This window comes from Arachis hypogaea, chromosome 8 (assembly GCF_003086295.3).
Source record: "Arachis hypogaea cultivar Tifrunner chromosome 8, arahy.Tifrunner.gnm2.J5K5, whole genome shotgun sequence".
In the NCBI taxonomy this organism is placed as follows: Eukaryota; Viridiplantae; Streptophyta; class Magnoliopsida; order Fabales; family Fabaceae; genus Arachis; species Arachis hypogaea.
Window position 1 is genome coordinate 25,077,057 of NC_092043.1, and position 26,118 is coordinate 25,103,174.

The 26,118-nt window shown below is 37.7% G+C and overlaps 5 protein-coding genes across 8 annotated transcripts; 2 read left to right on the forward strand and 3 right to left on the reverse strand.

Moving 5' to 3' along the window:
• The first annotated feature begins 1,648 nt into the window (after window positions 1–1,648).
• Window positions 1,649–2,419, forward strand: LOC112706516 (NDR1/HIN1-like protein 13). The gene has a single exon (XM_025757861.3). The coding sequence runs from the start codon at window positions 1,649–1,651 to the stop codon at window positions 2,417–2,419; it is 771 nt and encodes a 256-aa protein (XP_025613646.1).
• A 5,806-nt stretch (window positions 2,420–8,225) lies between these two features.
• On the forward strand, window positions 8,226–10,012 carry LOC112706518 (serine/threonine-protein kinase BLUS1-like). The gene has a single exon (XM_025757865.3). It carries the CDS (start codon window positions 8,373–8,375, stop codon window positions 9,864–9,866), a length of 1,494 nt encoding a protein of 497 aa, XP_025613650.1. The 5' UTR covers window positions 8,226–8,372; the 3' UTR covers window positions 9,867–10,012.
• On the reverse strand, window positions 9,997–11,321 carry LOC112706520 (LOB domain-containing protein 22-like). The gene is made up of 2 exons (XM_025757866.3): window positions 10,371–11,321; window positions 9,997–10,282 (listed from the first exon to the last, which is right to left on the reverse strand). The coding sequence occupies exons 1-2, from the start codon at window positions 11,041–11,043 to the stop codon at window positions 10,236–10,238; spliced, it is 720 nt and encodes a 239-aa protein (XP_025613651.1). The 5' UTR covers window positions 11,044–11,321; the 3' UTR covers window positions 9,997–10,235.
• Window positions 11,322–11,597: 276 nt separating this feature from the next.
• On the reverse strand, window positions 11,598–16,321 carry LOC112706517 (beta-galactosidase 17). 4 transcript variants are annotated; one of them, XM_025757862.3, is made up of 19 exons: window positions 15,883–16,321; window positions 15,705–15,806; window positions 15,402–15,597; window positions 15,234–15,322; window positions 14,906–14,986; window positions 14,701–14,795; window positions 14,387–14,457; window positions 14,153–14,243; window positions 13,964–14,081; window positions 13,785–13,880; window positions 13,643–13,691; window positions 13,347–13,534; window positions 13,194–13,265; window positions 12,901–13,050; window positions 12,707–12,757; window positions 12,470–12,623; window positions 12,116–12,261; window positions 11,961–12,026; window positions 11,598–11,823 (listed from the first exon to the last, which is right to left on the reverse strand). In XM_025757862.3, exons 1-19 carry the CDS (start codon window positions 16,075–16,077, stop codon window positions 11,719–11,721), a joined length of 2,115 nt encoding a protein of 704 aa, XP_025613647.1. In that variant the 5' UTR covers window positions 16,078–16,321; the 3' UTR covers window positions 11,598–11,718. The 4 variants fall into 4 exon arrangements, with proteins under 4 accessions (XP_025613647.1, XP_025613648.1, XP_072056981.1 ...); XM_025757863.3 differs by having other exon boundaries at window positions 12,479–12,623; window positions 15,883–16,218; XM_072200880.1 differs by having other exon boundaries at window positions 12,479–12,623; window positions 15,402–15,604; window positions 15,883–16,218.
• A 7,437-nt stretch (window positions 16,322–23,758) lies between these two features.
• On the reverse strand, window positions 23,759–24,583 carry LOC112705125 (serine/threonine-protein phosphatase 7 long form homolog). The gene is made up of 2 exons (XM_025755985.1): window positions 23,913–24,583; window positions 23,759–23,819 (listed from the first exon to the last, which is right to left on the reverse strand). Exons 1-2 carry the CDS (start codon window positions 24,581–24,583, stop codon window positions 23,759–23,761), a joined length of 732 nt encoding a protein of 243 aa, XP_025611770.1.
• Between the last annotated feature and the right edge of the window lie 1,535 nt (window positions 24,584–26,118).

Below are 26,118 nucleotides of genomic sequence, written 5' to 3' on the forward strand. Positions count from 1 at the left end.
CTAAGCTCAGGTCTGAAGGAAATTATTTTAGATCTAGATCTGGATCTCAAATCTAGATCTCTAAAAGAGCAGCAGAAATAGAAATTAAAGCAAAAAAAAAGAAAGCAAAGAGAACAAAGAGGAGAAGTTAAAGAGGTGACAGAACAGAATGGGTGAAGGTGAATAAAAACTAAAAACAGAAAAGAAGGAGAAAAGAAGAAGAAGAAGGGATGACAGAAGAGACAAAAAGGGAGAAAAATTAAGTAGACAGGAACAGAGAAAAAGAAATAAGGAGAGATAGGAGCATCGAAGGGCCACCGCAACTTAGATCGAGGCGACGGCGATGGCCCTCAAAAAAAGTTTTAGGGTTTACTTCAACAAGAGAAAAAGAATCAACCAGAGTAGTACGCCCTAATTAATTATTTACTAGTTAGTTACAACTACAAGTGAGATTTTTGTTTCTTTTCATTAATTATACTTAATATGCTTAATATAAATAAAATAAATCTGTCATAGGTACTATACTCGGTTAGGTACTACATTTTCTCTATGCATTATATTGGGATGCCAGCTAATTTTTGACCTAACATTCATAATTAATTTTTGGAGTACAATGACAAATTAAATCCACATTTATTTAGTTTCTTCAAATCTCCGTTTTGAATTAGCTTCATATATTACTAACCTTCATTTCACATGAAACCTTTTTTTTTTTTTGGCAAGAACAACAATTTTCTTTCATTGTTTATAGAAAGGAAATATTATATATTCTAACTTTGTATATATTTTTTTCGTACTTTATAGATTATAAAAATACTTGAGAAAAGTTACAAACATTATTTTCTTATAGAAATATATAATAGTAGTATATAACTATGTATGAAGTAATGTAGTAGCTGAAATTTGAATGAAGAATAATGAAAAATGATCTAGCTGTACCGACTAGTCAATCAATCTATATACATAATTGAAAAATGAATACAACTCACTCCTTTAGCTAAAAGACCCACCATTATCAATCATATAATTTGCATTGGGGTATATATATATATATAACATTTATTTTAAAACGTAGGATTATTCCTCTTTAACCTAAACAAAGAACAAATTCGATGACTCTGAAAGACAGAAACTAGCTAGCTACTTGAATTATTAACTTAATTACATGCATGTTGTAACTTCCTTGTCGGTGAGTAAATACAAAAAAAAAAAACACCATATTATCTATTCAATTAAGGTGGCCCTCACAAACAATAACAAGTTGGTGTAGTTTGTCAAAGAGTTGGAAAATAATTTGCATGTGGGTTAAATACTTAAAAGAAAAAGAAGCTAAATAAGTTGACTTGAAATTAAGTGTGTAGAAACAAGTGAAGATACGCGCCAAGAGTGAGAGCTGGACACAGCTAAAGAAAGAGGAATGGTTAGAACGTTCACATCTTTCCACTTTCATAATACAACACACCTCACCCACTTCCAAATCCTCATTTATCACTTTCTTTAATTAAATCCCATACTTTACTCTAAATACTAGCTATACCCTCTCTTAAATTAAACTCCTATATTTTCTTTCATTTCCTTTCTCTTCTATTCATATCAGTATCAAGTTTCAACACACTCTGGAAATTTAAGTAAAGAAAAAAAAAAAAAGAAAAAAAGAAGGAAGACAGACATGACCGACAGGGTTTACCCTTCCGCCAAGCCCGCCGCCAACGGAGGCGCCGCTGCCGGAGCCAATCCGGCATTTCCAGCTACCAAGGCTCAGCTCTACGGAGCCACCCGTCCAACCTACCGTCCGCAGCCACTCCACCACCGGAGGAGCCGCCGTAGCTGCTGCTGCCGCTTCTGCTTCTGGCTGATCCTCATCGTTCTCATCCTCCTCCTTCTGATCGGTATCGCCGGCGTCGTCGTTTATGTACTCTACCGTCCCCACCGCCCTGACTTCACCGTCACGTCCCTCACACTTTCGTACCTCAACCTCACCGCTTCTTCCACACTCAGCTCGAAATTCGCGATCAGCGTAACCGCTACAAACCCTAACAAACACATCTCATTCTCCTACGATCCTACCTCCGTCTCGATCCTCTCCGGTGACATCGACGTCGGCGACGGCACTGTCCCCGCCTTCGACCACGGCAAGAAGAACACGACGGTGCTGAAGACAACGATTTCGAGTTCCGGCCAGGCGCTGCAGAGCGACGATGCGGCGAAGTTGAAGAGCAGCATGAAGAGTAAGAGCGGGTTGCCGTTGCAGGTGAAGCTGGAGACGAAGGTGAAGGCTGTGATGGGGAATTTGAAGACACCGAAGGTCAGAATCAGGGTTTCTTGTGAAGGTATCAAGGCCACACTTCCCTCCGGGAAGAAACCGGCGACGGCGTCCACCTCGAACGCCAAGTGCAACGTCGATGTCAGATTCAAGATCTGGAAATGGACCGTTGGATGAACAATATTATCACCATCTTTAGAACAAAAAAATTGCAGAGAGGTTTGTTTTTTTTTTAATATATATTTTAGCTTATGTTAATGGTGGACTTTATTTTATTCTATTTGATATATTATTTTTGCTGAATTTGTTTATATTCATAATAACTGGTTGTAAATGGAAGAAAGATTTGATGATGAGGTTTTTTATTTTTATTTTTTTTAGTGGGTGACAGGTGTTTTATCTTGTTGTGTACTACTCTGTTTTTTTCTTCTTCTCTTTGAAAAAGGCTTTGTATTTTTCTAATCTTACGATTTTGTTTGAACTTGTTCTTTCAGTTACGTCATGGTTTCAACTTGTTATAAGTGTAAATCTTCGTCATTGCTAGAAAGACGTAATTAGCAAATGTTTATTGGCAAATTAATTAAAAAATATAAAAATTTTAATCCACACATTAGTACACCGACAAGGAAATTTAATTTGATCATAATATTTCTTAGAGTATTGCTACTGCTGTACTATATATCGTGCCTAGCTACTACTATTATTGTATGGTATAGTAGGTTTAACGTAAATAGCCATTTCATTTAGGTGGATAAGTAAATTTGGGAAATTCAGGTTAACTTGAACATACTTACAATAAAATAATAGAATGAGTAAATATAAAAGAAAAATATTATATATATTATTTTGGTGACGTGTACGGTGGTAGTTGAGTGTAGCAGTGGAAGGAATGATAGGTGTATCAAAAATCGCTATCGCTTTGGAAGAAGCCATAAACTTGTGCATAGTTTTGTTTTCTTGTCTCCTCAAGTAGCCTTCCATTGCTACCTTCCTCTTCTCACTCTCCCTTCTTTGCCACCTTATTATTTTCTTTGCACAATTTCGTATTAAAAGGGTTTTTTTTTTTTTAATGATAGTATAAAGAGTGTATATGCACATTAAAAAGTTAAAGTTAGTTTAAAGATTCTCCTCTTCTTCTTTTTCTCTATTTTTGGGTGGGACCAGATTCTCGTTTTGACTCAGGTCCTTTTTCTTTCGAGCTATAAGACTCCACGGAAAATCCAACACCTTTAACATCATAATAACGTTAGGTCTTTATCACTTATATAGTTTATAAGTATTTTTATTTTATTTTATTTTATACGTTCCTCCATTTACTTTCCTTTTGAACATTTTAAAGGCTTAAAAGTAGTGATCCAAAATACAAAATAAAAAAACTCCGTAAATAAATATCATAGAGAGAGAAATACACATAGTACTTGTTTCAAGTAGTATAGAAATTGGTTTCGATCGAACTGTATAGCCTGATCTACCAGACTATTTTCTCTTCACAAAAAATATTATTTATTCCTAATGTGTTTTTAAAAGACGCTTAATCTTATTACTGGAACAAACAACATATATAAAATAAAGCATATGTAAATGCAACATAAAATATGCAGGATGACATAATTTTTTGGACAATTCACTTGAATAAAATAAATGGATCAAATATTTATCCAAATGCAACAATTAAAAATTGATTACTTATTTATCTTATTTTTTATTGTGTAAACCATGAAATCCCTTTTATAGTTTACAAAGAGAAATTTGTGTGCATAAAACATGGTACCTTTTTACGGTTTATGAAGAACTAAACATATATATAATCCGCAAGACCGAATGATGGATTATATTGTTGGGTGTAAGAGTTGTTGGAGGTGAGAGTATTTGAGAGAAAATTCGAGAGCATAGAGACTCTAGCATGGTGGGGTCATGAAAAATCAAGATTGCATGTATCGATTGAACGGCGTTGTTCACGTAACTGAAAACATCAACTAAGAGGTTAATTTTTTATATGTTAAAATTTCATTAGTAAGGAGTTAATTAGTTTTTGTTAATTTATGTGTTAGAATGTTATGTGTGCTTTGTGTAATTCATAAATAATTTATAGTGTAGTTATTTGTACGTTAAATTTTGATTAGTATCGAATTAATTTTTTCGATAATGAACCATATTTTTTTTTAAAATATGATTAGTGTCGAAATAATTTTTTCTTCCACATGTTGCAACCGACTAAACGTATTTGTAGTGTTAAGAGACAACAGAATATGCCTCTACATGAACAGATCAGGCCGTATTTGAAAACTGCGAGTTTGTATCACTTGGCTAAACTGATCAGTCATTAGTTATGGGTTGATGAGCCTCTACTTAGCGCATTCATTGAGAGGTGGCGTCCTAAGACGCACACCTTCTACATGTCATTTGGAGAATGCACTATCACTCTGCAAGATGTGGGGTATCAGCTGGGTTTGCCTATTGATGAGGAGGCCATTAGTGGATGCCTCACTAACTTTGAGCAGTTCATGGACAACGGAAGACCAGCGTGGGAGTGGTTTCAGAAATTATTCGACGAGCTACCGCCACCGAATAAAGTCAAGTAGATGATGGTTCACTTCACATGGTTCCATGAGAGGTTTCGGATGCTCCCATCAAATGCGAGTGAGGAGACAGTACGTATATACGCGCGTGCTTACATTATGATGTTGTTGTCGACTCAGCTGTTTGAGGACAAGAACGCGAACCGGGTTCACCTTCGATGGTTGCTATTTTTAGCGTCGATGGATGAGTTGGAAAAATCCAGCTGGGGCTCAGCTGCACTGGCCTGGTTGTATATATGTATGTGTCCGGTGACAAACCGAAATGTCGTTAACTTGGCCGGACCACTTCAGCTACTACAGTCCTGGATTTTCTGGAGGTTTCCCATGCTGAGAACATTTGAGGCCCAATTCAGGCGAGAGTGGGTACAACATGCAATGGCGTGACAATATGGGTAATGCAGATTCTGAAAATAGCCACAATTGCATGTATGATCCCTAAGTGAAACTCGATAGTTATCAAGCGAGAAGTTAGTGGTAGGGGTCGTCTCAGCCACGGTATACTCGGACTGATACCTGTCGTACAAAGTGACGGTGAAGCATCTCGAATCTCTCAAGTTGCGTTCTATTGCTTTCACCAATGCCTGACAAAATTCATGCCAAGTCCTCAATTGCGCCTCTGCCGTTTGTTCACGGATAACAAACAGCTTTGCAAGCCTTCCTTAAGTGGACTTCACCAACGCTGTCATCAGGAGATTCCTTGTACCCTTTAACACATAATTGACACATTCACCAATATTGGTTGTCATGTGGCCAAACCGTCTCCTGCTATCCTGATGCTGGGTCTACTTGTCATATTCCATTCGGTTGGCACAATCACACATAGTCGGGTTCTCAGTCCACATAATGTCAAACCAGTAATCAAACTCTGTCTCGGTCTTCGCATATGCAGCATTCTCCAATAGCCTTCTCGCGTCTTGACCTTTGAAGCTCAGGTTAAAATTTGCCGCCACATGATAAATACAGAATGCTCGATAAGCACGTGGAGGTAGCCAACCACTATCAGGGGCCTCAAGGGCAGCCTCAATGCCGTTATGTCTGTCGGAGATAACAAGAATACATTTCTGTGGTGTCACATGCTGTCGTAGATTGGACAAGAAAAGAGACCACACGACTCCGCATTTTCTTCCTCCACAAGTGTGAACACTATCGGCAAGATGTTCGAGTTTTGTCTTGCGCTATAGCCAGCAGCAAAGTACCTCCATACTTGCCATACAAGTGGGTACCATCAATGATCATGAGGGACTTACAATGCCGAAAGGCCTCGTTGCAAGATAGAAATGTCCAGAAAAAACGATGAAAGTAGACTGTAGATTCATCGACTTGATTCCCAACTCTAACCGGAGAAGTCTTCAACACTGCAACCGTGTCGGCCATGGTGGATTGGACCCAAAACATCCAACGTGGCAACTCGGCATACGAGTCTTCCCAATCTCCATATATATGTGCTATTGCCTTCTGCTTTGCCATCCAAACCTTCCTGTAACTAGGTCTAAATCCATAATTTGCTTTTGTTGCTTCTTGCAACATCTTTATCGTAACCGCAGCATCCGTTCTAACTAACGGATAGATCCTCGCACAGATAACGTGGTAATCAAACTGCTGGTGATCGCTCGAAATCGAAGTAGTCAAGCAAGTGTGCGGACCGTTATACCTTCTGACCTCCCAAGTGCCCTTTCGTACACGATGCAAGATGGAAATCAACCAAGTGCATCATTTGTCGAACTCTTTGCATTTTTCATGATACTTTAGATGATCTGACTCTAAGACCTTGTACTCAACACCTCGACGGATGCTATAATCCTTCACACTCAAAATAGCTTCCTCTTTATTCTGGAATAATTGCCTAATCTAAAATTTTGTGGAAGAACCCCCCAACAACAGCATCTCCGTCCGGCTGTTGCCCCATAGCCTCTAAGTTTAGAATTGAAAAGTGCGGAAGGTACTGCTGTGTGCCGGAGATTGATGGGTTATGCTGTGTACATGGATTGGCACCTGCATCATCATCACTGTTTCCAATTATATCAACAGGCTCCTAGTCTGAATCATCCTCCCGCATTGAATTCTCAACTCGATCAGGTTCGCCCAACCCTACAACATCAGTAATAACGCCAAGACCACTAGCCACCTCAACTGTCTGCTGCCGGACCAAACGGTTCTCGAATGGTACAAAACCAACTGCATTCGTACCATCTAAATCAGTCGCAAAGGAAGGAGATACAACGGACAGACGAGCTGGTGCAACCACAACCATCAAACTAAAAGCATCGCCCATGGTAGTCGACTGATGATTCAGAGCTGATGTCCCATAACTGCCGATGTTGACCTCCAACTTCGTATACAGCTCGTGTATTCTGACCTCTGGAAAATTCCTACAACAATGAAACAGAACCCGAAGATCTTCATTGGACGCTATCACAAACGTATCATACTTCCCAACGGTTGGTACAACTGCGATAGGGATCTTATGAAATAACTTCTTCACCCACTTGCTCCCAAATATCTCAAACTTCTGCAATATACTGTTCTTTAGATCTGACAACGTATTCGATGAACTGATAAATACACTCAAAGATTCTCTGTCAGTGAACTTCACACCATATCTCTTGTTTCTATGAATTTTTCCAGAGTAATACACTAGCACTAAAAAACTATGTACTCTCTTTCTCACTTGCCATTGTAAAAATAATACTACTCTTCTGTATAATTGATTTCACCGAGTATATATAGAATTTTTACTCCTCATAAACCATGAAAAAAATAAAACGGATTATGTATGCATGCTTACTATTCATAAACCGTAGAAGAAGTACCACGGTTTATGTTCTACATTTTTCATAAACTGTAAAAAAGTACCACAGTTTACATATTTTTGTAAAAAGTGAAAGAAATTCTACTATTTACATAAAATAAAAATAAGATAATAAGACAAGTATATAAGTAATCAATTTTTAATTATTATATTTAAATAAATATTTAATTCATTTATTTTATTCAGGTGAATTGCCTAACTTTTCATTCAAATTAAATTATCCAATCCTATACGATACATTCTGACCCTATCAAGTAAAAAATAACTGGGATCTTCATGCTGCTTTCCAATATTTATGCCGCAAGTGGAAGACTAGATTGGAAGATTCTGCAAGAAAAAGCTGGGTTGAGGTGATGAGAAAGAAATTTTATACACTTGAGGCAAGACTAAGTTTATAGTTTGCCTTAGTGAGTAATATATTGTTGCAAACTTGGAGGCTGCTAGAAAGATATTCTCTTGTCTGCCCAGATGGATCAGAAACAAATGGTTCTACGTGCCTCCGCTACAATTATTATCTTTTTCAATTAAAGACGAAGATGATTATTTATAAAAACTGTGAATAAATAGAAAAAACTTATTAAAACTTTGTGATTGATTCACATGCATAGTTTGACATCACCGCTACTTTATTTTTGCTTTTCCTCCAAAACCTCACAAGAAAACCGCCATAACGTAACCCACCCTCCACTTTCGTGGCACTTATTAATACCTTGTTGATTATCCATGGCCATGCACACCAACTATGCATCTTCTTCCAATTCACTCAGCTACTCAAATCATGGCGACAAAGGACTCATCATCGGAATTAGAATCACCAAGAAGACTTCAATACCCACTCGACTCCACCTCATACAAGCTCCTCGACGAGATCGGTTCCGGCGTCAGCGCCGTCGTCTACAAGGCTATCTGCATCCCCATCAACTCCTCCCTCGTCGCCATCAAATCCATCGACCTCGACGGCTCCCGTCCCGACTTCGATGACGTCCGCCGCGAAGTCAAAACTCTCTCCCTCCTCTCCCACCCCAACATCCTCAACGCACACTGCTGCTTCACCGTCGACCACCGTCTCTGGGTGGTCATGCCCTTCATGGCCGGCGGATCCTTCCAATCCATCATCTCTCATTCCTTCCCGGACGGATTCTCAGAGCCATGCATCGCATTCATCCTCAGAGAAACTCTCAACGCTTTGTCTTACCTCCATAGCCAGGGACATCTCCACAGAGACATCAAAGCCGGTAACATTCTCGTCGATTCCAACGGATCCGTCAAGCTCGCCGATTTCGGCGTCTCCGCTTCCATCTACGAGTCAATCATGAGCTCCTCTTCTTCCTCTTCTTCTTCTTCAAGTGTTCCTGGTTGTTGTTCGTGTTCTTCTCTCATGCTCAAAGATGTTGCCGGAACACCGTATTGGATGGCGCCGGAAGTGATCCACTCCCACGTCGGTTACAGTTTCAAGGCTGATATATGGTCGTTTGGGATCACGGCGTTGGAGTTGGCCCATGGAAGGCCTCCACTCTCTCACCTTCCTCCTTCTAAGTCCATGATTCTCAAGATCACCAAGCGCTTTCGCTTTTCCGATCTGGACAAGTTTGGCGGCGGTTCCACCTCCCATGGTAAAAAATTCTCCAAGAACTTCAAGGACATGGTGGCTTCTTGCCTGGATCAGGATCCGGCTAAGAGGCCTACGGCGGAGAAGCTTCTGAAGCATCCGTTCTTTAGAAACTGTAAGGGCTCTGAGTTTTTGGTGAAGAACGTGCTGCATGGGTTGCCTAGTGTTGAGAAGAGGTACAAGGAAATCAGCAAGGCTTCTTCTATGAATAATAATAATAATGATGATGATGATGATGATGATGAAGTGAAGCATGGGAAGTTGATGAAGCAAAGAAGGATAAGTGGGTGGAATTTCAATGAAGATGGATTGGAACTTGAACCTGTGTTCCCAAATGATGAAGATGATGAGGCCAAGGCAACAAGAGAAGCTAAAGGTGAAGAAGGTGAGAATGAGAATAATAATGAAAGGTTAAAGGGTATTGAAGGAGTAGCCATGAATGTGAACAACCGTGATGCCATGTTAGCCACACTCAATGTTCTCAAAGGGAGCTTGGAACAAGAGCTAGCACAAGTCAAGGCCTTGATCAACATCTTACGTGCAGATCGTAATCATCATCACGATCTTGATCATGATCAGCAGCAGTTGGAGTCACAACTAGACACCTTCAAGCTTCACCTTTCTTGAAATTTTATTGATTCAACCTAAAGTTTCTTATATATATTTCATATTTCATTTGTGTTGCCATTCTTGTGTGTTGGAGAGAAGCTCAAGAGCTAACAAAATTTATTGATCCAATTTAATCCAACAATATACGTTTATTTTATAGGTAATGATGATAGTCGCTATATTGCTGCAAAAATTTATCAAAATACATAATAAACAAAAAGCTGGTGTAATGTTTGAACTTTGAACTTAATAATCAAAGGCAATACCTAGCTAGTGATGATTACAAAATTGATCTTATGCCATCTTCTCTACAATCTATGTTAAGTTGTAAAACTTTGCTAGCCTAATATTTTGTGAGAGAATAAAAAAAAGTTGCTACAGCTTTTTTTAATCTTTCTGTTCCTGATCTTGAAAATTGTAAATTTGCTTCATCCCTGCATATTTGAGAATAATATGGTATCATATTAACATCAATGAAAGAACAGAGTATAATATATAATCAACAGTATGATGCTTACAAACCTGAATAATGCATGCCCTCCACTGGTGTTTGATGATTTGATTTGGTTTCTTTAAAACCAAGGTCAAGCATAGGCTTCTGATCATAAATATAGCCATTATTATCATCAACTCCAACATTGCCATTTTCATTCTCATTGGTTAATGTCAAAGGTGATAACAACGCAGGTGATTGCAAGTTTTGCATCATCCATGCATTAAGATCCACTTCATGCGTAATGGAGCTATTGCTATCCATGTTAGTAGCTTCATAATATTGATCCGGTTGAAATGGAATCCCTTCAACATTATTAACTTGGTTGCAACTCGAAGATTGCTGCTGCGCTTGAGCTTTGAAGAGGGCGAGACGATGAAGAACAAGTTGAAGCTCAGCTTGACGGTACTCAATCTCAGATTGAAGCTGTTGAATCATTGTACAACAACCGTTAACAGGATCATAGGCTCGCATCTCAGATTCGTAGATGATGGTTTCCATGGCAATGTTTCTCTCGGTAGGACCCAGTGGTTTGATGAGATCAGTCATTCTTCCAACTCCAAACAATTTATGAGCGTTAAGGAATTGTTTTTGGCGATCGTGAGGAAAATATGGTGCGAGAATGCAGTTGGGACCACACTTCCTACGTTGGTGCTTACAAGCAGCGCAAGCCTGTGAGGTTGTGCTGATCTTTTTGCTCATTTCTCAAGAAAAAATAGGGGAGATTCCGGAGGAGATGCAATTAAAATTTTTTGCTGGGTTTCCCTTTATTTTCTGTTCCTTATTTGCAGGAATCAACAAAGTGTTACAGCAAAGATTTTGATAAGAATCTATTGTTATCACCGATGTTTTCGGCCACGTAACTAAATTCTGTTCTGTACAACGTTATTTTCGGATCGTGGAATGAACAAGCTTCTTTTTTTAGAAAACCTCTTTTCAAAGTTTGTTGTTGGAAAAAAAAAATAAAAAGAAATAGAAGAAATGCTAGCTTCATTTTCTTATTTTAAATTATTTTCTAATTGCTTAAGAAAGAGATACACTAGTGTAACAAAATTTAGATTATCAGAATGATTTAATTTTTGAAAGTCAAGTCAAAAACTCAAGATAGAATGATCTAGAATAATGACTTTGGCCAATGACGATTTATTTCTCTCATTTTCTATTTCTAACTTCTATTTCTCTTTTCTGTTATCTTTCGAATTTGAATCTAACGGGAATGTGATATAATAAACTTAAAAGAGAATTATTAAGAGATATCGTCATAACAAAAGCATATTTATACCATATAGCATAAAATCATTACTATGCCAAAAGATAGTTTTTATGAACTAAGCAAAAGCAGCTCATTTTTGTCATGTAATCTTCTATTATTAAAACTTAAAGCTGATGGAGATTCATATTACCAAAACTGCACGTGAAGTCTGGCTCATCAACACTGTGTACAACAAGTTCAGGGTCTGGAGATTCCAACTCCAGGATGACCTGCATCATCGTTGTCGTCGTCGTCGTCATAATCATAATTATAGTTATTGATTTAAATGATGTTTGACAGTAATGAAGCCCATATAATTGGATATAATGTGTGCTAGAGATAAACAATAGTCGGTGCCAAGTCGTACCAGATAATTATTTCCTTGCTTAAGAACTGGAGCAGGAACATAGAGGTTGCACTGTGGTCCTCTCAACTATCAAGAACAATAATCAGTTATCAGTCACATAGTTATAATGACGTATATATAATAATTCACTGAAGAGGGAAAGGAGACTATTTTACCGGCCAATATCTTCCTATATCAAAGTCATTAACAAATGCAATGCCTTTGCCCCAGTTGTTGAATGATATGTATGTATCCTTGACCTCACTTGATTTGTCAATTGAGAAATGACCTGAATAGAATGCAGGCTCTCTTGAAGTATTCTCTGCAAACAAAATGGAGCAACTTCATTACGGATTTTAGATTATCATTTCATAACCCCATCATCAAGTCGAGATAAAATAAAATAAAATAAAGAAGCTGTTTCACTGGGTGATACAAGTTACATGAATCAAGTGACATCATTGCAGGTAGAAGTGACAGGAAAAAAAAGGCATGAAATTTGTTGTTTGCTGCATACTTTTAGTACATACCATACTTACTCGTCAATCTTTTTCCACGTGCAGAATATGCAACCTGCATGATGCCATTGTGGGTTGGCACTTCATTGAGATTGTGCAAAGGAATAGGGAACATTTTCCACCTGTGTAATATTTCCCCGTCCAGATAAACAGAGGAAAGAATGCCCTGTAAGAGTTCTTACAAATATCAGCAAAACTACGATTGAATTCTCAGAGCAGCAACATCATCATCATTATAATGGCCTTTACCTTTCCATCAAAGATGTAAGGTCCATAATTTACACGACCCATGTTTTCCACCTACAACAATGGGGAAGAAAGCTTTATGCAGAAAAGCTCATGGATCATAGATATCCTTTGGAAGTTTATCAGTAAGCAACTATGTAATACTTCAAATGTATATTTTTATTTTATTTTTTCTATATATAAAAGCAGGTATATACCAGAATCAATAAGTTGATGTTAGAATGGCATTTAAGATTAGGAAGGTTGAGTTTGTTATTTGACCATCTTTCTATGGCACCAACATAAGATGGCCTTGCACCAGTTACGTCAGAAGGGCATGATATAAATACTTGAGCTCTGTCATGCAACTGCACATCATAATTGATAATATTAGAGGAGTTAAGTTCTTCCAGTGCAAAATACGGTAGAGTTTCTAGCAAGTAAAAAAAAAGATGATAATATGTGGAAAAAAGTTGCCAGGAAACAATAATGAGAAGAACTCAAATAGCACCTTTGGTATAAGCAAAGTTTTTATGCCTCCATTCGCTTTGTACTGGGTGACATATAACAAGAATCCAAACAACTGTACACAAAGAACATTAAGCTTGGATGATATATCATTTAGGAATAATAATGCATAATTATGAAAAACAATCACTTTTACCTGGCCCACAGACTCCATTGACATTGGTTGTTCAGATTCAAAGACATTGGTGGAACTGGTAAAATTAAATTCATCAAATAAGAAAGTTTTCCGCTGCAAGTGAATTGGTCCATATGCTGTCTTTTGAATATTAGATGGAACAGATGGAAGGGGCACTGAGCTATATCGTGCTATAACCTTCCGAATAGCTGAAACATTTACAAAACAAGAACCAACTTCAATTCTTTCTTGGGCATCATAGTTTAAATTGCATAAATGCAATACTGTGCTTCAAAACAAGAGAACACAACACAAACCATTATATTTTGAGTTGTCAACATCTCCATCTTCTCTAATTGGCGCATCCTGGGAAAGAGTTAATCAGTTCAGTCTGCAACATGCATAATAAAATTCACAATGTAAGGTGAGGTGCAACAGATGGGTCAAAAGATTGCTCACATAATCATATGAAGTTAGGTCAGGCTGGTAATCAGCCTCAGCAGAACCAGTATTTGCTCCACTATAAAACCCAAAGTTTGTACCTCCATGTGCCATCTGAAAATCAGAAAACGTGATCAAAATGGATCACTTGAAATGCTATTCTCAAATATAGTACAAAGCTGGAAGTTCAGACATACATATAAGACTGCCGAACCATTTTTTTGCAGAATTTTCTCAAGGGAAGCTGCTGTAAAATCAGCATCAGTCTTGGCAATTTTCTCCCCCCAATGTGTAAGCCACCCAGTGTAAAATTCACTGATATGACAAGAGCTTTTTGTATTTACCATATCATGAACAAAAGCAATATTCAATAACAATACACATACGCTGACAATGGCGGTGATTTTCCAGGGGCATTGTACTTCTTTTGTAACTCGAATATAGGCCAAGGATCATCACCAGTACTGAAGTCAACAGCTACAGGAGGATAATATGGACAACCAATGTGAGTAGAATATATTCAAGTGAATGATATGTGTTTATGGTAGGGGAGGGAGAAACAGAGGAGGATGGAAAGAAAAATATGTGCAAAAACAGCATGTATAGTATTGGGTTCTCACCTGAATAGACTGCATCCCCACGAATAGTTCCTTTCTCAAGATTTTCCCTAGCCCCCCCATCTGTAGTGTATCTGTACAAGGTGAATATAAGAAAGATAATAAACAAACGAGATATTCCTCAGGTAAACACAGATGTTGTAATTCAATATCATCGTTCAGCTTTAATTGCCTGAAAGATAGAGCATGTACATTTAGAAAAATTCAACAGTTTTAATAAATAACATTGTAACACCATCTTCGAAAACACCCTCCACACAAGGATACGTTAATTTTAGAATAAAGAAAATATGGTTCAAAAACATAAAACTTCATACAAAATGATATCGGGTCCGAGATGACTTCTAGCCAGCACGACAAGGTGTTGGAGATATGCTTTGTCATTTCCATATGAACCATACTCATTTTCAATCTGTGTCAAACAGTGCCACAGAAATCAATCTAATTTTTCTTTCATAAGGTAAGTAGTTTAAGTCCAAAATAGAAGATTTCCATAAATCTCCAGTTAAGGTAACTTCATACCTGAACCATTATTATTGGACCTCCATTTTGATATAGGAGAGGAACCAATTTTGGAAGCAGGTTACCCCACCATCTTTCAACCTTGAACAGGAAACTATAGTAAGTTGAAACTTCAATAACAGCTACACTTAAGCACAGAGACAGATACAGAAAAAGACCACAACCCACAAGTACCTAGATGTTTTAATGAAACCAAAAATGATAGAGAAACAATGTAGGGTTGATTGTTCATAGAGATTATCAGCTCAGTGTTGTATTCCCCAAAAGTAAAAGTGGAATAATCAAGGGTCTATAAGTCTATTAAACATAATCCATGTTGAAAGCATACCAGATGAAGAAAAGTAGGATCGGATGACCTTAGCTTGGGGGATGGGCTCATGGAAGAGAACCAAGCAGGGAAACCACCCCAATCCCACTCTGAAACAAAATCAACAGAAACTGTATGTCATCATCTAAAAAGAATTATATAAAAGAGAAAGGAGGTTTTTACAGCAACCTGCACATATGTATGGACCAGGTCTAAGCATGACAAGTAGACCTAGTTTGTTACAGAGTTTGAGGAAAGATTCAATGTCAGCAAAACCCTCAAAAACATGGCGTCCAGGGCTTGGTTCATGTAAATTCCAGGGAACATAAGTTTGAATTGTGTTCAATCCCAATGCCTTGGCTTTTAAGAGTCTATCTTCCCAGTACTGCAAACTAGAACACAAAACACATCACCGTTTGATTTGAAATGAGTCCAGAGTGCTACAGTTCCCCTAAGCTAACCTAATTACCAAATTTTCAGATTCATATGTACCTGTGGATGCACTCGAAAATAGTGCAAGTCACCGCCAATGATCTGAAAGGGTTGAGAATCTTTCCAGAACATATCGCGGGAAATCTCAAAGTTTCTGTTAACCTGCATGAAAACAAGGTTGAATAGGTGGTAGTTGGTGTGAAGTGGAAATTGAAATTGTAAGAGTGAAGGAAGTTACTTTGTTGTGGTGAGAGGAGGAGGAGAGAGAAGGAAGAGGAGCCAAGACAGGAAGGAAAGCATAGAGAGCTGTGAAGGAGATGAAGATGAGTAAAAGCGTAGCTTTAGAGCTTCGTTTCTTCGCCATTGCCAACAGTTTCGAAGCTGAGGAAGCTGATGCAGCGTTCACGTTTCTCTTCTTCACTCCGATTATCATTATTCTTAAAAACTATTATTTACAATGTTAAACTTTTTTTATTAGTTAGCTAAATTTCTATTTGACTTTGACTTTGACTTTGATTTTGAGCTTTGCGTTCATTTGTCATTACCAACCCTTCTTTTACTCTCTAACTAGTGCAGAGCCCGTAGGGGGAATGCTAAACCAATTTATAAGTCAATACTAGTTTTAAGACCGTGCTAAGCACGGAGACATAGAAGCAACGACTTTGAACCATGAATCTAAATATGCTGGTGTGGTCATACTGAACAATATCACATTCGCAAGCAATAAAGACAGCTTTAAGGAAACGAAATGCAAACAACACCTTGAAAAGATGATAAAAAAGCCAAACAACAAACATAACAGTCACGTGAAATGGCATGAAGGAAATTGACAAAAATATCTCTGTATACAACATTAATAGTGTGATTTGAGACTATGCCATTAGAGTCAACAACTAACATCTTCAGACCAGAGGAACTATTGACTTGAGAGAGTGCAACATAAAACTGTCTATGTGTAAAAATAGGTCTTAAAAGATACACGCCAACAGTTGAGAGTGTTTGTCCCTGAGACTTGTTTATGGTGATTACAAAGCAAAGCGCAATTGGAAACTATCTCCGGGTAAACCTGATTGGTAATTTTTCATTATTAAGGACCATATTTAGCCTCGGAATAAATACAACTTCATCAACATTACGACCTGCTAATATGACGCGCTCAATAACATGATCACCAAGTCGCCTAACTTGCATTTGCATATCGTTGCATAATCCATTAGATTGGTCAATATTGCGAAGAAGCATGACAGGAATACCAATTTTAAAAACTAACATGTGTTGAGGAATTCCAAAACAATTCAACGCATTCAACTGATTTTGTGCTCATTGTGTATAATTCGGATTCTAAGTGACCATCTTCATTAAGCAGTATGTAAGTGCTCAAATAAACCTTTTCATTGCCAGGGAGCAAAGATATCACATGATTGTTAACTTCGATCACAACATCAAGTGTTGGTGCCAATATACTCCTGTCCTTAAAATAATCCACGCTAGAAGTACGTAGTAAAATGTCAGGATAAACAAACAACACCAAATCGTGAAGACCTAGGGACTCAATATCCAATAGCAAGTTTTCTGGTATTTTAATCACCGATTCGCCATCAGTACTGTCTCCCAATAACCCATCACCTATCTGAAGCAGCCAGTCGGCAAATTTCTCTAACTGTACATTGTGAATATCTTGCAGACCACGACTCAGCCTCATGTTTTCGGTCAATTGCAACACCTGGCAAGATTGCCACAGGTACGAAGCATTAATACACGCATGAACAATCTTCTCCCGAGAACCACGAGGAATCACAGGCAACATCTGACGAAAATCACCTCATAGAACAACAACTTTTCTACCAAACGGAGCATCGGGATTAGAGCCATGATTAAAACGAAAGACATCCTTAAGGCACTTGTCGAGCGCTTCATAGCAAAATTTGTTTAACACTTAGTGGAACTTTAAATCGTGAATGAGCAGTTCGCCCATTAGGTAACAATAATTCTGCAATGCCACTGGATACAACGTTAAAAACAATTTGACCTTCTGACTTTATTGAAGCGGATAGCGCATTCCACAGTAAAGTCTTCCCAATTCCACCATATCGATAAACAAAGAAAAAACCACCCATACCACGACTAACTACATTGAATATTGTGTCGTACGCGACACGCTGTTATCGATTCAAGCAGGAAACTAAATCAACAAAAATACTTACCAACTTGGTCTTATTAAAATTGAGCTCATCGAAGAATTTAATTTTAATGATTAAGTTTAAGTCAAATTCGACCAAAAAAGTCTAATTTCCAATTCTATTCTCATGAGTTATGATATAAGCAAAATTATTCTCACTAAAAAAGATTAATGGCAATAATAAAAAGACAAAATAATTATTTCAAACACACACTACATATTCTATTTCAATTCTATTGTTTTGATTCCTAATCAAAGAATTCTCTCTAAAATTAATTCAATTCTCTCAAACATTCTATTTAAGTCTAACTTATTAAAAACTTCCTAACACACTCAAACTAATTTCATTCTTTAAACATTGTTGTTCAACATACTCTTCCTTCTAGTCACTTGGTAACTCGGAACCAAAGGACAAAATTCACGGGATATAAAATTATACACAAACTGAACAAAAAAACATCCTTAATGCCGTATCTCCCAAGTGATGTCTCCATTTTAATTACACCAATGATGAATGCACTAATTGCTTCTCTAAACTGAAGTCATCATAAAAAAAAATTAAGCATTAGCGTGTATCTCTGAAAATACAAAAAAACAAATGTAAGAAGGAGAAGAAAGAAACAAAAAGAAAGAACAAACTTGCAATATTTACCTAAGGCTCATTGGAAGCATCATGTGGACTTTAATCCGGCAGTTGTTTGGCCTCCGAGTTCTTTGGATAAAGAAGCACATATTCTTATGAAGCCATTAGATTTACCAAGTAAAGATCATCCTCTGTAGCTAGCAACTAAACCATGAAACCAACCAAACAATATTTTCTGTGGAATTTGTAATTTGCTTTGGCCACTTAAACAATACTTTCAGAGGCCATAACTCCAAACCATAACAAAGTGAACAGTGTAGAAAGCATTTTCATCAAACATGTCTTGCAAGATGAGGTTCATTACCACTTAAGGCTCAACCTGACAAAGTTGGGTCATTAATCACACTAGTCATTTGAAACCAATCAAAAACAACAATAAATAAACTGATATTTAAGAAGTTCAAAAAAGATAAAAAAAACCTTGAACGCGGCCATGAGATTTGAAAATTGCATCAGTCACAATGGCAATTAGCAATGTTCAATGTAGATGGGATGGAAAGGGACCTTAGGTAAATAATATAATTCAACTATTTTAAACTCTATATCACCTCACTTACCTTATTATCAGTCTAGACATATAATATATGTAAATAACATACAATCAGATTACAATTCTCTTTTATGCATAAAACAAACATTATAAAAGAATAGGTGCGCCAAAGACAAAACTGCATCAAAAGTTCCCAATCAAATTTTTCTTGTTTTGACTTTGTGACAACTCAGTTCTTGCTTTAAACAGAATGAATTGTAAAATAGAAGTTTTGGTTATTAATTAGACTTGGCGTATGATTGGAGGGGGAAAAATGCCTTGACATATCTCTCATATCTTCAGTCAACACACATTAGAATTTTATATGTGAACTACCATAGGTAAGAAATCAGATGAAATCAATAACTTTGATGCACACAATCAAAAGCAGAAAGAATTATTAGGGGTAGATGTGGCATAATAAGCACGAATTAAAGAAGGAATAATGAATTTTCTAATTATATATATGAAATCCAAAATGAAATGAAATAAATACCTGTGTATCATAGCCAAAAAGCATGCCACCAATTCAAGCAGTTTCACTATCAAAGAGACAGAATAATTAAAGTACTTACCTAATAAAGTAATGATGAACAAATGCAAATTCAATAGATCATGCCTCTTAAATAGAAAATATATATATCAACTGAAATCTAAAAGAATAGCAAAGGCTTTGAAATTACTTTAAGATTAGACTCTTCTAAATCAAAATATTGCATAATTTCTTCCCCGTAGGAACAAAAAATGCAGCAAGAATTTTTGAATTGACAAATGAACCAATAGAAGATGCACCTAATAGGCAGAAAAGGTTAAAAACAATCAATGCTATCATCTTAACTTCAACTAATGAAAAATAAACAATGAAACAAAATAGTAGCCACATTGTGCCGTTTCAAGTTCTGAGTTCAATTGTTGCAACAACATCATCAGTTACAAAGTATTCTTCCATATTGACTGTTGCTTTTTCTTTGTAATCCACCAAATCAGGTGGTGGTGTTTACTTTTTCTTTTCATTTGAATGCTCATATTCCTATAGAAATCATATGCACGTGAATGCTCAATTTCTTTACATTCTTTACCTCAGTGCTGTATTAGTTTGGGTCATTGGGATCAAAAGTAAATCTCTTTCAAGCAGTCCACCCCAAGTACTTCTCCCTTGAGCACAACCTGCACAATGATAGTATTAGCCTAAAAGAGTTATTCTTTTATTATTAAAATGATCCACTTGATAAACTATATGAACAATTTAACTATTTAAGACATATAAGACATAATTAACATTTAAACTGTTTCGAAATATAATTTACCAAGATATAATCATTCTATGGTATGTATATAGATTTAGAATACATGTTTAATGCATTTGTCAACTATGATGAATATGTATGATATGGAGTTTAACCCACTAAACAATGGTCCTTTCAAAGTTCTCCCCAAAAAAAATAGAAAACAGACCAAATGATACAAAGGGTTCAGTTCCTAAACCAACTGTTGTCGCTTGACCTGATCCCTATACATGAGAAAGCTATAATTAGATTCACAAAAAAGTTTACTTGGAACGTGAAGGAATTATGATATTAACATCAATTACAAATAACACCTCATTTGGAGCTCCTAAATAATCAGCATAGTTTCCAACCTCTGATGCATATCCTAAATCTCCAACCTAATAAATAAAGATTATATTAGTCACCAAAATTACTACTAAGAGTCAACCTGTTAAGAAAAACTATTTTACAGCCAGTATTGAAGCAAATCCATAGAATTTGCAAATTATAGTATTAGCATATATAACACTTGTAACACAGTAATGCACCCTTAAAATAGAAGATAAAAATTAAAGTAATATTATGTGCTATAGTATATAGACTAATAAATCTTAATCTTTTTAGGACATAGTAAGTGATTCATAATTCTTAATAGCTATGGTCATATACTTTGATAAGCTACATTTCCATACTAATAAATCAATATAGCAATGATTTCAAAAGGGAACAGGAAAATATCACATTTTGTAAACTTGGAAAGAGGAAGGGAATTCAAATGTCAAACCTGGCTGTTTTCATCTTGACAATGATCCCTTTGTAAAGCCTTCACTATCTCATTAAGTGTCTCAGCAGGCTTACTGTGTAATAGCAGCCCTGTCTCTATTTCATCAGCAAGATCTTTCTTCAAAGCACTAATTGCAACATCCAGCCAATTGATTCTTTCGGTCAAAGCACTACAACATATTTCAGGCCATTTCTCATGCTCAGCGCAGGCCAATTCATTTTGAAGGGACGATAGATCCTTTTCAAGTACCTTGATTTCAGTATCTGCCTTGGTGATCAAAATCCTTAAAACCTGAACACAGTACTCCTCATTCAAGGCATCTTCCTCTATCACATCTACAAATTCAATAAAGATATAAAGTAAATCAATACAGTAACAGTGATGCAAACAAAGAAGATTGGATAAATGCAGGATAAAGTAAAATTGAAAGAATACCAGGGTCACAGCCAAAGAAGAAGCCATATAGCCACTCAGGATGATCAAGCAATTATCTTTGTAGGAAATTGAAACAAATAAATTATGTACAAAAGCAAAAACATCATTCAAAAGGAAGCAAAGAGAAAGGGGCAAATTCCATGCAACCCAGTAAATTTAACTGTACATAGCATCATTGAGCATACAGAAATTAATTACAGAGAGATGATAATGAGAGAAAACAAGAAACCTTGGTCGTATGAAGAACCCCATAGATCCCAAGCCATGAATTGAATCTATATCCTGAAACGAAAGCACAAAATGGTGACAAAAAACATCAAAGGTGAGAACAGCAAAAACTCTACAGCAAGTTACAATAAGAAGATCACTTCCAACAACAACAACAACAACATCAATAAACTTCAATTTCGATTGAGAAGAGGAATTACTGCGCACCACCTTGGATATCGGCAGCTAATTAAATGTGGCATCAAGAACGATCGTCACATCAAACTATCATGTCAACCCGTAACCCTATTAACCCAACGCTTCAGTCCAGGAACATAAGTTCTTTCATCTCTGCTCTGTGCTTTGTTCGTTGCTATGAACAGCAAAACATGAAGTTTAATAAGAACATAAATACTCAGTTTAATAAGAATACATGTACATATTAGCAAGATGTGCCAAAAATGAAAGAGGAGGATTGGACATTGGTGATGAGCTCCTTATGGGGCTCTTTTATCTCCTGAGTGCCAGTGTTAAGGACGAACCTTGCGGGTTTTTTGGCGAGCTTCTGCTCCTTCCACTGCTGACCAGTGGAGGCAAAGAAAGGATTCATCTGCTTCTTCATGCTCCCGTACCTGATTGGAAACTGAACGCACCCCATCTGTCGCCACCAGCTACGCTGCCGTCATCAGCTGCAGAAACCTTTCCTTCTAAAATCAAATTTGGGGAATTGCTGCACGCCTGCACCAACATCTTCTTTCAATCTGCTGGCTAAAACACCCCTCTCTTTATTACCTGGATAAAAGGGTACCTCAAAATTTAGGGAGAAAATTACGGCTCATTAATTTGAATATGGAAAGTATTTTGGTGTATTGAGTAAATATGGAGCAGCAGTGTGTATTACAAATGGATGGACGTGTCAGAAGAAGGGGTAACACGCAGGGGGCGTGGTGCCTTCAACACGTGGGGGGCGTGGAGAGCCACCTAAGCAGCACGCAGGGGGCGTGGAGACTAGGTGGCATGCTGCCGTTGAGCCACCCAAGCAGCACGCAGGGGGCGTGCTGATGTGGCGCAGTTTGATAGGCCAGGAGGTGCAGCACGTGGGGCGTGGTGAGTCAGCACGTGGGAGGCGTGCTGACGTGGAGAAGAATGATTGGTCCAAGTATGCAACACGTGGGGGGCGTGATGACTCAGCACGTGGGGGCGTTCTGACACGTGTCAAAGCGTGATTGGTTGAGGCAGGCAGCAATGCTCTATATAAGGTGGAGCTCGAGAGTGTTTTTCATATTGAGTGAGATTTGAGTGTGTTGTGAGGATTCTTTGAGGCTGTTGTTGGTGTAATGGAGGGCACCGCAAATTTGGTGGTGTATCGCAACGGTGAGATAGTACGTAATACTCATGAGGGAGTGAGGTTTGTGTCCCATAATCCGTTTTCGTTTGTGGTTCCATGCACGATGACGTTAATGGAGCTGCAGAACGGCCTCTGTCAAAGCATGGATAATGGTACGTTAATGAGAGTGAGCAGAATTCTGTACCGGAATCCGGTTGTGGTTTTTGGTGGTCTAATACAGTTTGATGCCATGCCGATCACTGATGATGCGAGTATGCAGAGGATGTTTCAAATTCACCGGGAGACTCAGATGCGACACCCACAGATTGAGGTGTATGTTGATTTTGAAACTGTAGAGGCAGTGGCGGTTCAGAATGATATAGATATACATGATGATAGAGCTGCAGTGTACCAAGGAATGAATAGTGACAGCGAAGAAGACTTCGAAGCCACTTATGAGGCCGGCGACGAAGATGAGGATGGTAATGTGGGAGTTGAGGCAGCAGCAGAGAATGTAGTGGTGGGTCCGCCGAGCAGTCAACCGATGGACGTTCCACCTTTTATGCGTGAGTTGGATCTCGAGGCCATGAATGCCCCCGAGTTTCCGGAATATACAAACATAGGTACGTGGTGACGAAATAATATTTTTTTGTCAGTTTATACGTTCGTTTGAGTAATTAACAGTGTTGTCTTTACCGTACCGGACCGAACATAACTATTTACCTCCTGCATGTAGTCTATATCATGCCTGAATGTCTCTACGGTCTTCGATGACCATTGTGGTCCGTTCCGAATGACTCCATCTGAAACATAGTTAATTCAAAACATTTAAATAACTCATCATATGTCAAACATCCACCATGAATATAACACATAACTAAAATAAGACTTATTACCTCTTGGCGACTGGTATCTCGGCCGGTGGAAGCGTTTGTCTCGGTACGGGAGCAAGACACGGCATTCGCTCCCATGCCCAAACAAACAACAGATTCAGAGGGCCATCCATCTCCTTTGTATCATATCGTGATGCACGACATAGTGCTCTGTAAAGATGTGCCAGACATGCTGACCCCCAACTATAAGTATGGATCCGCTCGAAATCGCGAAGTAATGGTAGATATTTCGCATGGGCATATGCGGTCGACTTGTCCGTGAATAGAGTCGATCCTAACAAACAGAAGATCTGACATCTGACGTATCGCCTGATGGACTCCTCAGTGTCCAACAGCTCTGCGTCTCTAATACGTCGAACCCAACCCAGCTTTATATAAGACTTCGCATTCTGACTGACTGATGGCACACGACCGAACACCGCTATGCCCTGACTTTGAACGAAGTCGTTACTACTGTCTGTCCATCCACTGACAGGCTCTCCATCAATGGGTAGGCCGAATATATTAGCGACATCCTCTAATGTCACTGTAACCTCACCGATCGGCAACATAAAGGTGTGGGTCTCAGGCCTCCACCTTTCAACCAGAGCAGCTAACATGGGGTGAAATCCTCTTATGACTCCAATTCTTGAGACGTGGTAGAATCCCGTGGCGCGTAAGTAGTTCTCCACCATCGGATTCCCGTCTGTGGCGGATCCAGTTTACGCACCAACAAATTCCTATTAGGCTGCATCAACAAAGATATCTGTTACATTAATTAAATAATAATCCTTATAAATATATTAATAAACATTCACATATTTATTTTAATATCTTATTTATTAAAATATTCAACATCATAGCTTATATATTTATTTATTTATTAAAAATGTAAATTCCTTATTTATTATAATCTTTATTTATGTTAAAAAAGTCAACACATTTTTTTTAATATTCATAACAACAAAAATTACAGAAAAAATTAATTAAAAAATTACATATTATAAAATAAATATTTATAATATTATTAAATATTATTAAATATTTATAATATTTTATTAAATATTATTAAATATTATTAAAATATTTATAATATTATTTTATTACGTCGGAACGAGTAGTAGTAATAGTAGTACTAAAGTTTATTTTATAAAAATTATTATTATATTATTAAATAATTATAAAATATTTATAAAATACGCACAATAATATTATTATTCTCATTACAAAATATACATATACATAAAAATAGAAATACATAAAAAATAAATAAACTTTAAACACAGAAAAAAAATTAAAATCTACCAACTTACATAAATGGGATGATCCAAATAGTTGATAATATACTCTTCTGGCGTCAAATAATTACGTACCATTTTTTTTAAACCCTTAAACTAAATTTTTTTTTTCTTTCACCGTATAGCTCACTAATATACTCACTATTCCTCTTCAATACTGATCACTATCACTCACACTCTTCTACACGATACACTTCTTTCTCACCTTCTCTCTTGTTTTCTACTTTCTGTGTGAAGCCATGGGAGAAGAACAATGACTATATATATGCCCATGGAGGAGGACACTTGTGCTGGTTCCCGGAGGAGGGGGGGCTGTCCCCTGCATGCAGGCAGGCTGCACCACGCCCCCTGCGTGCTGCGTCAGCAGCATTAGAACTCCGCGGGCGTCACGGGCTTCCAGGCAGCACGCCCCCCCCCCCCCCCCCGGTCGTGACTCACCACGCCCCTGGTGTGTTGCCACGTCCCTCGCCAGCTAGGTCACCACGCCCCGGGCGTGTTGCATGGGCGCAAGCCACGTCCCTCTCCGCATAGCCACCACGCCCCCCGCGTGTTGAGGGTGACCTCCACCCATCGAAAATTCTCCTCCATGGCCAATATCCGGCCAAAACACCATCCATACAACCATAAGAAAAATAATTTCTGGAAAATTACTACTGCTTTTCTTCTTCTTCATAGACCGGTGGCAGAAAAGAGTGGGTGTTGAACTACCAGGTATTTAATTTGGTGTTGAAAGTTGAAACTTCCATCCATAAACAACACGTGGTAAGACTTTGGGGCTTCTATATTTCATAGTTTCATCACGTTTGATGACTTTTTAACACCAATAGAAAAAAGTAAACAAAATTTTCTTTCAAAAGGATATTGTGACACGTGGAGTTTGAAACCGAAATTAGGATATTAACTTAGGATAAGTCACATTTACATCATAATGA